The following is an 11,725-nucleotide window of genomic DNA, read 5'->3' as shown; positions in this document are numbered from 1 at the left end:
ACTCCTCGGTCCCAAAACGCGGACAGCACCCCGGCCCTCGGGGGCCGCTCCGTCGCTGCTGGGATCAGAGGGAGAAACTTAGAAGCGGCGACGCAGCGCCGTCCACCAGCAGTGCCTGCCTGTGCCCGCGGCTAGAGANGCAGCCCGAGACCCCGCCGGGTGAGCAGAGGCGCTCAGGACAGCGCAGCACTGGGCACCTGGCTCTTCCTTACTCAAGCCCCTAAGAGTGGCCTCTTCAGGCAGCATATCACCGTGGGGGCTTCAGCAAATCCCCAAAAAGGGAAAGGCCAACCGGGAGTCCCCAGGAGGAGATGTCTTTCGAAGGAGAGGGGTTTGCCCCACGAGCTGAGAGAGAAACCATTAGTTACCCCGACAGATGTCCAAGTTAACGGATTGTCCCTCCCCCCTTCACACCTCCTAAGGTAGAATGTCGGACATTCTCTACCTTCACTCAAGCTATGAAGAAGAGACAAAAGGTTCCCTTCCTGCAGGACCCTAGATTAAAGATGAAAGAGGATTTGCTGCATAAATTATCCAGGGATCATCTGCTGGAAAGGTGGAAGGGAAGAGGCTGAGCGGCCTTTATGGGGCAGTAGGGAAGTGGGAGGGCCTCAGGAGAAGTCAGCCCCTTCTGAGAGCCAGTCTATGCTGGGCAAGCAGGTGAGACGCTGTGGTGACAGATCCCTCAGCAGCGTTAGGAGCATTAGAGGCTCAGAAGGGTCAGCAGCAGCAAGGGAGAAGTAGATGCTTAGAGGGTAGGGGATTGGTGAAGATTTCCTGAGCTAATACAGGTCTGAGCTGGTCAGGCTTCTGTGAAAGTTTCCAGAAGCATGCCTCTTCCCGATTCGCACGAGCTCTCCTCCAGGGCAGGCTGATTGGCTTGAATACACTTTGGACAAAACTGAGGTCCACAGACATGGCCCTCTCTATTGGTAGAACACCCAGAAGCCTGCCTACTCTGTTTCAATCTGATCTGTGGCCAGTGGTCATGGTTGGGATCAACTTAGAACTTAGCAGAGGGACAGAGGAGGGCCTAGGTATGCAGATGAGAACAGGCTCAGGAAACATGGGATGGCCATTGGAGATGTTATTGGATATTTGGGACTGATGGATGGGAGGACAGAAGGAGTGCCATTGCTTAAAGAAAGCAGGGGCTAGCAAGTTGAGGAGAAAACTTCATAGCTGGGTGACCTTGGGCAACTCATTTTACCTCTTTGGACTTCAGTTCCCACACCAGAAAATGAGAGGATTAAACTAGGATATGGGTCAACAGCTTGACTCGGATAAGAGGGAGCCTCAGAATGTAGAGAGTTTCCTGGAAAAGGCCTGGGGATAGATCAAGAGATCTGAAGCTATATGCAGGGAAACAGAGACATGAAAGAGTTTCTTTAGAAGAGGAACCAATGGCTATTGGAAGGCTACAGAAGTAGTAGCAGCTGCAGCAGCTGCTGCCGTCAGACCTGAACATCAAACTCTGGCTACACAAAGCCTCACTGTTGGGAACTAGCTGCAAGCCACTCACACTCACGTATGCACTCGTAAGACTACTTCCTGGGTGCTTCCACTGGCATTCTGCATGGCCTGGGCTGGGGGTGCTGGGCGGGGGCGGGGAGAGGGAAACCTATGTCAAGGAAGACAGGCCCCATCACAAACCCTTGTTTTCCACAATCGTACTTCCCTCCTCCCCCCAGTCCTGGTTGTAGTCCAAGTGTGGACACAGACATGTCTCAGAAGGCAGCTCAGCTAGCTCATCCTCAGCTGTGGCTGGAATCCCAACTCTGCTCTGGCACCAGCTGCCCAGGCCCCCAGTGAGCCCTGTTGTGTCCTGAGGCATGTTGGTGCCAGCTTGTTCTGAGAGAAGTAAGCCCCAAAGAGAGGCCTGGGACTGTGGAACTCATCTCTACACCAGGACTCTTAGGGTCTTGATGCTCACCAATCTCTTGGTAATCACTACATCAGATGCCCAACATGAGGCATGTTGGGTGAAGTAAAAGCTAAAGATGGACTTTGAGCCGTTCCACCTACACAAATCTCGCATACTAACCCTGCAGCACTTTGGGTTTCTGAGACAACTTGGCCTTGGCTTAGGACTCCCTACCAGCTTTGGTGATTATCTCACTGCCTGAATATCCCTCCTCCTCCATGGGCCTCTGTTTCTCCCACTGAGAGAGAACTGGACTCCCTCAAACTCCAGCTCTTGTGTTCTGTGTTGGTGCAGGTAGCTTCTGACACCTGGTTGGAACAGGGCCAAAATATGGCTGCCCTCATATGAGTCACTGACCATTGAGTGCTCCTCCCTACCCTCAGTTAGCACGTGGTCTGGCCAACCTTGCCTCAGTACCCCTCAGTCCTTAGAGTTTGACTCTTACTTGAAATTCAACATCCCACCAGGAATTGCTATCCTTGACTAGAGTACAATTTCCCAAGCACTGCCGGTGTAGGGTATTCAAGCCAAGGGTCTAGGGAGTGGACACTTTGTTTGGCACAAGGAATGACTCTTCTGGGAAACTCAGATCAGCACACACCTCCAGCCTGCTATCCAGAGCTCCCTCTGCTTTAGTCAGGCCAGCATGGTCTATGTGGAAAAACTCCCGGCCCCCTCCACTAGATCTTTCCTGCCTACCCATGGGTGAAGGTTGTGTGACACTGAACTAAACAAGGATGCTGTACTTGGGCCAAGCCAAGGTCCAGGTTCAAAAGCCAAGAATAAAGAGTGATTATCACAGGAAATCAGGATTTCAGATCTGCATGACTAGCAAAGGCCATTTTTGCCTCTCAGTAGCAGAGTTTCTCTTAAGTGGTGCAAGAACTAAATTCTACCTCCCTTCCCCCAGAGGTGATGAGTCACTGATGATATAGTCAGAGGGCTCTGGTAGGCACAAAGGACTATCACCAGGTTGTGTCTTTCAAGGAAACCTTAGCCAGCCTGTCCAGAAAGCTCTGTGCAGAAGCAAGAAACCAAAATACCCTCAACCTCACTCCTACCCCTATTATTCCTCAGTGTCCCATGATCCTGGGTCAGGCATGAAATGTGGGCGGCAAGGCCAGGGAGCACTGTGTTTCCTGGCACCTGCTGTCTAGCTGTGGTAAAGGGCAGTTCTGGAGCCAGCAGAGTGCTAGAAGCCTGCCAGAGGGCCTTTCCAACATCTTCTCCACAGTAGTGCAGGACACAGGAGCTGAGAGATGGAAAGGACTTACATATGCACTGGGTGTGACCCCCTTCAAGAGCCCTCACCCCACCTCCCATCTTCTTGAATGTTTCCTATGGTTAAAAACTCACTGACTCTACAGCCCTTCAATCTTTGGGCAGTGCGTTATCAAAGGTCTTCATTATATGGAGTTGAAATTTGTGCATACCTGGACTTTATTCTCCAAGTCCCTCCATGCTAGATACTTCGCTAACTCATTTCACTGGACTTTGTTTTGTTCTTTGATGTCCATACTCTTTCAAGTGACCCATCTGTATACTTTTCTCTCCCAAACTAACCACAAGTCCCTCAAGGACAGCACGTATGTCCTCTACTCACTTCAATTCAGTGAGCATGTGATGTAATGTCCTCCTGGATGACCAGGCCTCTGCCCCAGGAGGTGTCTGATCAATATGAATTGACTGAAAGGATTTATTGATTAGTTTTCCACTCTGATTTTGGAGCACAGACAAGCCTTGAGGCTCTGGGCCTCACTGACCCATCCATAACTTGCCCTTCACTCTGGCTGCTTGCCAGCTCATACTTCACCTCCCAGCCTCAGAGTTTCCATGCAAAGACACAAATGTTACCCTCACTAAAATTTTTCCCTTTATATTTTGTGATATCTGAAGGTGCTGCTGAAATATTGAGAAGTTCCTTTCCAGGAAGATGTGGCTATGGAAGAAGGGTTTCTACACCACATATGAATCCCTGGGGCAGGTGCTCCCTACAATGCTCTCAGTTTTGAGGAGCCAGCTCTGAGTCTCAGTTTCTTCATCTGCGAAATAGGGAGCAAAAGTCCATTTCATAGGTTGCTGTGAAGATTCGCTAAGGTAACACACTTAGGATGGCGTAGGCACTAAAATGAATGGTAGCTACTATCTCAGCTAATGAGAAAATTATCAACACCAAAGCAGCAACTATCACTGTGACCATTTCAAATGCTTTTCCTACAAACAATTAGGAATGTACATGTATAATGAGTGTAAAGGGATGGGAGAAGAGCCTTCGACTAAAGTGACATCGGAATGACCATGCTGCCACCAACTGTAGAGTCAGCTTCTCCAGCTGAACCCCACTCTATCTCTAGAAAATAGGTCTTGGTTTCAGACTTACTGAACTGAAATCCCCAAAACGGCCATCGTGGAGACTCCTGGAGCTAAATGACTTTGCCTGTGGTGGGCGTGCCAAGGAAATGACATTGACTGGCCCTGCCCTCCCACCTTCAGTGTCAGAGCCTGAGCTTCTCTCAGGAACTGCCTCACATTCTGTCCCCTTCCTTCAGGCGCACACTCAGCCCCCAAGGTGCAGCTGTCTCTTGCCTCTCCCCTCATGGCAGCTGAGCAGAAGAGGGTAAAGGGACACAGCCATTTCTGTCCCTCAGGATAGCCTTCCTCTGGCTGAGCAGCTGTCAGGGTGGCTTCTGTGTGACAGATTTTCTTCCTTGCCCAAGTATGCTTCCTTGCCCTCTGAAGCCAAGCTCCCGAATCTACCCAGGCCTGCTATTTCTCGTCTTACTTGAAGACCTCACTATTTCAAACACCACCAAACCGCTCTGACAGAAAGATAGAATGTTGGAGATGGGTTCCAGGCAGGGAACCAAGTAACGTTTGGAAATATACCAGAAAGTCCAAGATAAATGTGGCAGCTTCTTCCCTATGTGGGATCATTCTGAGAAGAACAAAAAACTAAAGGATTCTGGCCTCAGTTCTACCATCAGCCCCAAGGGAGGGCCATAGGATTTTTCTGCCCCCATTTTATAGTCAGAGGGAGCAATCTGCTCAGGTCTCATAGTGAAGGCAGGACATCACCCCCCTGCCCTGTGCTTCCAGTGGCTCTTGCTGAGGCATAATGCACTTTAGCCTGTTCTAGGGTCACCATTTGTCCCAGTTTGCCCAGGACTGGTGGGGGTCCCAGGACATAGGATGCTAAAACCAGGAACATCCCAGGCAAACCCTGAGTTGGGTCAACCTAGCCTGTCCCCAGAATAGCAATGTGGGTCAGAGGTTACCAGTCTCCCATCCAGCTCTAGACTTTGCTGCCCCTGGTAGCTGGAAATGAACAAGGCACCATCTGACAGGAAAAGAAGCTGGGTATCGAGGGTCAGGCTGCTATGAAAAGCCTCCCGAGGTGCCCTGCCCCATTTTCAGCAGCTCTGCTCCATTCTTTCAATTCCCTCTTCTTTCAACTACATCCTCGGTACAAAGCAAGAGAAAACAAGGGGAGTGGGAAAAATGGCCCTAGGGTTCCTTTCGGACAGCCCATATCCTGGCATTCTGTTAACATTCCCATGAATGCAGACTCTCTGTGTTCCTCCAAGACCCTGGATTTTTCTCTGTTGAGGAAGTCTGAGCAAAACTTCCCTGATGCTAAAGAGCCAAGAGGAGGCTGGCCATACCATCCCCCAGGGGTCAAATGACAGGTCACTCTAAAGACACTGAAATCTGCCTTAGGTATCACTGAGATGGCCTCCCCTGGTTCCTGGCCTGTTTTCCAGAGTTGGTTTCTTGCATAATTGATAGAGATAGAAGGGAGTAAACCACCTTGTCTGCTGACAGCCTGAGAAGTCATTTGCTAGGGCAAGTAGGTTAGGTGCCTTGAGGACAAGGATCTTAGGGCCAAGGCAGCTCTATCCATCATGGGTGTTGAAGCCCCTCCCATCAAGAGCTGCTTTATTCCAAGGAATTCCCCAGGACTGTGTGAGAAGACAGCCCCTGCTGACCCCATAGGGCACCCTCAAGACCTTCCTGTTGAGCTTCTGCTAGTTCGGATACCAAAAACAAAACCATTAGGAATGATTCCCTCATTCCAGCATAACCTTCTCTGGGGAGATTCCAGCCCCTTAAAGTACCAATCCAAGGATGAGAAGTATCTGTAAGCCCTGCTCCTTAGACGAAAGGGCCTTGAGGAGCCACTTGGGAGGAACTGACACTTAAGAGAGGGAGAGAGATGGTTGAATCAGGCTCCATCCTCAGCTGTGGACCCAGAAAGGCCTGTAAAGTTCAACAACAAACATGCTGCCGTCCACAAGACAGGAGCTGTGGCTGGCCACCAGAGAATTCCTGCTGGGAATGGAATCTGGAAGAGACTCTACAGTCAACCATTCCCAGATCACAGGAACCAGAGGCCTTGGACACTAGCACCATGGAGTCTCTATTGCGGGATGGTCTGTGGGCCATACAGTTTGGAGGACAGACTGGGGAAAGCCTAGCACTCTCATGGTTTGTGAGGGGTCCCTGGCCCTCCTCCATTCCACCACACTTCCAAAGAGCCAGAGAAGACCAGCAGGCCCGGCTGGTCTCTCCCCAGCTTCCCTTCCCAGCTTCTGGGGAGCAGCTCTGCTGCCGAACAGGGCTTGAGAGCTGCAATTATCCAGACAGGATAAGAGCTATTTTGGGAAGGAGCCATTCTGCTGCCAAGGCTTTTGACTTCCTAAACTAAAACAAGATGCACAAAGAAAGGGCGTGAGGATAGGGGAGAAGAGAGAAGAACTTGCTCAGTCAAAACCATTATATCCTGAATGAGGGAAAATGCTAACCCTGTGTTACCTCCTCTTGGCACCTCCTCTTCCCAAAGGTAAGAGACTAGCTGTTAAGATACCGCTAGCTTTGAGAAGGAGGGTGTAACCTGACCCCCTACACACACACACACACACACACACACACACACACACACACACACGCATCCCCTGATGACTCCCTCTCTCCTAAGTTCCTCCAACAGCACATACTCAGTCTGTTGCATTTATTTGGACATTGGAGCACAGACTATTTCATATTGTTGTTTAAATGTTTCCTGTCCATGTCTTATCTCCCCAACCAGATGGTAAGTTTCTCATTGCCAAAGAATGTGTGTGCTCTGAGGCTTCAATGCTCTCTCCAGTAGTGCCTAGCAGAGTGCTAGGCATCTGAATGAAGTTGTTTATGGAAAGAAGGGAGAGAGGGAGGAAGGAAGGAAGAGCAAAAGGGAAGAGGGAGAGAAGGATTTACTGTCTTGCATGGAGGTAATCTCTAAATGTAGCTGTTCCCACCCACAGTCGAGCTCAGGGCATGGGGCTGAAGGAGAAGCCATGGCAGAGGGGGGGGCAGCCACATTTTTGGCACCTCCCCTTCAGCTGTTCTGTCATCTGAGCTCAGGCTGTCCTGCTCCACCTCCTTTGTTTGTTTTCTATCTGTAATTAACCATCCATCCTGGGCTAACCTATGGATGGGACCCATTAGAAGCCATGCTAGGCTTTCGGTAAGGGAGAGATAGGGTGAGAGAAAGCATGGAGGAAGGAAGAGCTCAGACTACCAAACATGGGCCAAGAAGAACTAAAGTAGTTATAGGAAAAATGCACTCTGAAATCAGGACAGTCTTTGCCAAATTCAGGACACAAAGCTGCCGAGAGCAGAGTTTACCTTGTGCCTTTCCAAGTTGCGGACTCAAATAGTGTGTAACCCAGAAAAGCGTTCCCTTTCTGAATTGCCCTAGGCTGAAGAGGGGAGACCCAAGTGGGGGCTGATCCCAGACAGCTTTTACATTACCTTCGTGCAAATCTCCTTATGGGGAGATGCAGCCCCCCAAGTGCACAGCATGGCAAGTGAAACACAGCCCACACTTGCCCTCTCTGCTAGGCACTCTTATGCAGTGAACAACTTGCCCAATTATAGGGAACAGTTCTTCTGTTTTCCTCCATTCCTGCTTCCAGGAGAGGTTAAGAGAAGGACTTGGATAAGAGGGAGTACAGGAAGACCAGAAGTGACTTCCCAGGGGTGTTCTTACCTCCTCATCTGTCATAATGGAGAAGTAGAAGTCAGGCATTCCCAAGGGACAGCAAATGGAATTCAGAGAGTACCAAAGGAGGGGGAAAAAGAGAATTTTACTAAAAATGTCCGGTGGGCTTGGGCATAATCTGGCCCAACATTCCTCCTAGTACAAGGCCCAAATAGCAACAGCTAGCATTTACTGAGGACTCACTGTTGCCAGGCACCATACCAAGTGTTGTACATGTAGTAGCTTGGTTAGTCCTTACAAGAACCCTAAGAGGCAGCTATTGTTCCCATTAACAGTTGGGAAAGCTAACAATTGGAAAGATAAAATAACTTACCCACAGTCACAGTAAGAAAATACTAGACACAGGGCTCAAACCCAATACTACAACTCCAGGATCCATACTCAGTACTAAACTTCAGCTTTATAGAGCTTTGCTCCCTCTGAGAGTTAGGGATGCCCTTCTCTGCTCTTTGCTGCCAGTTACTTGGAGAGGTCATGCTGGTTGGGACTGGATCGCATTCGCAGGGCTCTCTCCTCCCTAGGAACTTCCTCATCTAGAACCCTGGCCTCCCTCATGCTCACAGGACTAAAGCATATTTGGGGCCACAAAACTCAAAGCAGGAACTCTTTGCTACTAATATTCACTATATGAGGGTTGGTCCCCACTTTCCCTCCACCAAAGAGATCAAGAGTACAAAGTGGGCGGCGGGGGTGGTCACCAAGCCCTGGGGATACATAAGGATTCTGGAGTTGATTATAGGACCCACTGATGGCATCAAGGCAGAGGGCTGGACATCCCTGAGATCCTGCCTGGGCAGCAGCCAGGAAATACCTCCCAAGTCTGGGCAAGGGGGCTTGAGGAGAGTTCTGACACAAGACACAAGAGGAGACCCATCAACCTAAATTAGTGCAGGGTCAGCCCTGAGTAAGACTGTGAAACAGGTAGTTGGTCTTGGTGACTTTTGGAGGGGGAGGAGGGGGCGGGGGGAGGTATTAAAAATCACACAAGAGAGGTAAGACCAGCTAAACTGAAAGGCATGGGCTTAAATTGTTCTCCATTTCAGGGGCGCCTGGGCGGCTTAGTCAGTTAAGCGTCCGACTTTCGCTTTGGTCATGATCTCGCGGTTCGTGGGTTCAAGCCCCGCATCGGGCTCTGTGCGGACTGCCAGCTCAGAGCCTGGAGCCTGTTTCAGTCTGTGACTCCCTCTCTCTCTGACCCTCCCCTGCTCACGCTGTCTCTCTCTCTCTCTCCTAGAAATAAATAAAACATTTAAAAAAAATTGTTCTCCATTTCAGAAATGACTACTTCCCATTGAAAGGAGGCTCTTGAAAATGAAAAAGGTTCCAAGTCCCAAAGGAATGACTCTAATGGTGGAATTACAGTCAACCCTCTAGTATGTGTGGTGCTAATACACCTAGCTCTGTAGATACATAGAAGTCATCTTTCCACTTGTCTTCCTGCCTCCCAAACCCCCACAACAGACCCACAGGAGGGAAAAGCACAGACCTTTTAGCCACCAGATGACACGATTATACATCTCCTCAGAGACATCTGAAAGTAACAGAGATTGTTACTTTTTTTCCCTCTGTGGGATGTACACCCCTCTCCCCACTCTTAATTTTTCCCTTTTAAGCTCTACATTTCTCCATCCAAAGGTGCCCTCAGCCCCTGATCCTCCCTAAGAAGTCCCTGTAGGCTAAGACTAAATCCCACCCCACCCTTTCTTTCACCCTTTCTGTGCCACTGTTAATGCCTTTCCCCTCTTGGAAGTCTAGGTCCTAGCTAGTCTATGCTTCACCTTCTCCACTTTGTTGTCAGAATATTTACCTGAGAACTTATTTTCTTTACTAGTCCTAACTAGCCCTTGCCCCAACTCAATTCTTCATCTCCATTCTTGGGAAGCACTTTCTGCCATGCAAACCACTATCTACTACCTTCCATTGAAAGGTTAAGCAGCATTGCCTGGAAGTCAATGCCTGATGCCTGCCCAAGCATTGTCATTGATGTCATTAGCTTGGAGCTCAAAAAAGGTGGCAGGGAAGGAATGGAGCAATGGGCTCAAGGATGGGACTAACTTTAGCACTGGCAGGAGGGCAGCTCTGAGGCCCAGAATGAAGAAGGGGCCTTTCCTGCCCACCCCAATGTCCCATCTCACTAAATTGGAGCTACACCTGGGCAGTCTGCTTCTTCACATACCCAAGAAGAAAGCACTAAACCTTTGAATGGGTTGTTTGGAGGTCTGCTTGAGGGCTTGTGGCATTTCCCTCCACAGTGCCTGGTTTGGAGACTCCTTTGGTGATGACAGTGGTGGTGGTGTTGCTGGTGCTGGTGGTGGTGATGGACTTGTCTTCTCTCTCTGGAACATCATTTCGTCACAGAAAGGACTTGAGTCCATTTCAATAAAGGACGATAAAGGGTCTAGGGGAAGAGGGGACTTAGACTCAAAATCAGATGTTGTCGGCCGGCTTTGGGATGTTTCAACTTCAGGATTGAGTAAGGCCCACCATGAGGAGTCAGGCCCATACCTAGGTAATGACCGAGGAGGTAAGGGCCGAGGGGTCAGTTCCAGTTCTATATGGACCGATGGCTTTGGGGAGGGTTCTGGATACTTGACTGCATGTCCTGGGGACATGCAGGCACTTTCTGAGGGCCTTTGGGTGTGCTGCTTATAGCTGGGCTCTGGAGTGACAAACATAGATTTGTAGGGGCTCTCAGACACTGCTCGAGATGTCACACGGGGAGCTGAGTATAACTGTCCCCCTGGGGAGATGGTGACCCTGCGGCTGACCTCACCATCTCCTTTGGTTGAGGACCTCAGGTTGGACTCTACTTCTGATGATATTAAGATCTTTGGGGGGGTCTTAGTGTCAGTGTAGACAGAATGCTTGAAGATAGTCTCAGGATCTGGATGCCTAGAAACTCGGTGTCCACCATCCAAATCCTTTAGGACAGAGAGTTTGAGGGATGATTCCAAGTTCATATTCTTATGCAAAGCCTTGGGGTCTGTATAAACTGGGCTGGGACGATTCATTTCATACTCTTGGCCAGGGATCTTTCTCTGGGCTGTCCGAGAGTCTGCATTAACTCGGCCACTGCTATGTTCTGGGATAGAGGGTCTCTTTGGAGATCTCATCTCAGTAGCAGCTAAACCCTTTCGGATGGGTTCAGTTTGGACTGCTTCATCCTTTGGGTAAACCAAAGTCCTTCGGGGAACTCTGACCCCTTGTGGGTACTGGACCTTGGAGGGTGGGTCTTCTTGCAAGATTTGTAAATTATCCTTCTGGTCTACAAAACTCAATCGGCGAGAGGATTTGGCATCAGGGACTACTGAGTAGCGATTACTGATGTCACGCCCTGGCTTGCTCTCACCCCCTCTTCGTGTTGATTCCTCTCTGGATGGGCTAACATTCCGTTGCATCTGGACAGCATAGGAAGCTGATGTTTGACTTTGCTGTATCTTTCGATGTATAGAGGGATGGCGGTATGATTCTGATTTTGATGGAGTCTCACTTCCTCGATGGTTGGGTGCTCCAGTGGGCCCCAACTGGGGTGAGATACAACGAGAATAGTCTGATGCTGAATGGAAAGAGGGGAGATGACCAGCTTCTGATCTTCGATGGGGCAAAGGACTTAGGGGGGCTGCAGCAGTTCGTGAGCTCGAGGCAATAATGTATCTTTGTCCCTGCTGAGGGGTTGTGTTAGTAACCTCAGACCCTTTCTGTGCTGAAACCGCCACCTTGCACCCAGTTTTATTTGTCTTGGCCATCCGATAGACTGAGCT

General features: G+C 49.7%; 1 protein-coding gene across 1 annotated transcript in view; it reads right to left on the bottom strand.

The window, feature by feature from the left end:
- SEPTIN4 (septin 4) overlaps window positions 1–11,725 on the bottom strand; it is a 23,335-nt gene extending 11,610 nt beyond the window's left edge. Inside the window, exons 1-3 of the mRNA XM_077745512.1 lie at window positions 10,141–11,725; window positions 9,451–9,495; window positions 8,481–8,497 (exon numbers count right to left, since the gene is read on the bottom strand). Of these exons, the coding sequence (XP_077601638.1) occupies window positions 8,481–8,497; window positions 9,451–9,495; window positions 10,141–11,710 (1,632 nt within the window). The 5' untranslated portion in view covers window positions 11,711–11,725. The remainder of the gene's footprint in view (window positions 1–8,480; window positions 8,498–9,450; window positions 9,496–10,140) is intronic.

The sequence above is a fragment of the Crocuta crocuta genome, unplaced genomic scaffold (assembly GCF_008692635.1).
Source record: "Crocuta crocuta isolate KB4526 unplaced genomic scaffold, BGI_CrCroc_1.0 scaffold333, whole genome shotgun sequence".
In the NCBI taxonomy this organism is placed as follows: domain Eukaryota; kingdom Metazoa; phylum Chordata; class Mammalia; order Carnivora; family Hyaenidae; genus Crocuta; species Crocuta crocuta.
Note: the sequence above shows the minus strand (reverse complement) of the source record. Positions and strands in the feature narration are given on the sequence as shown.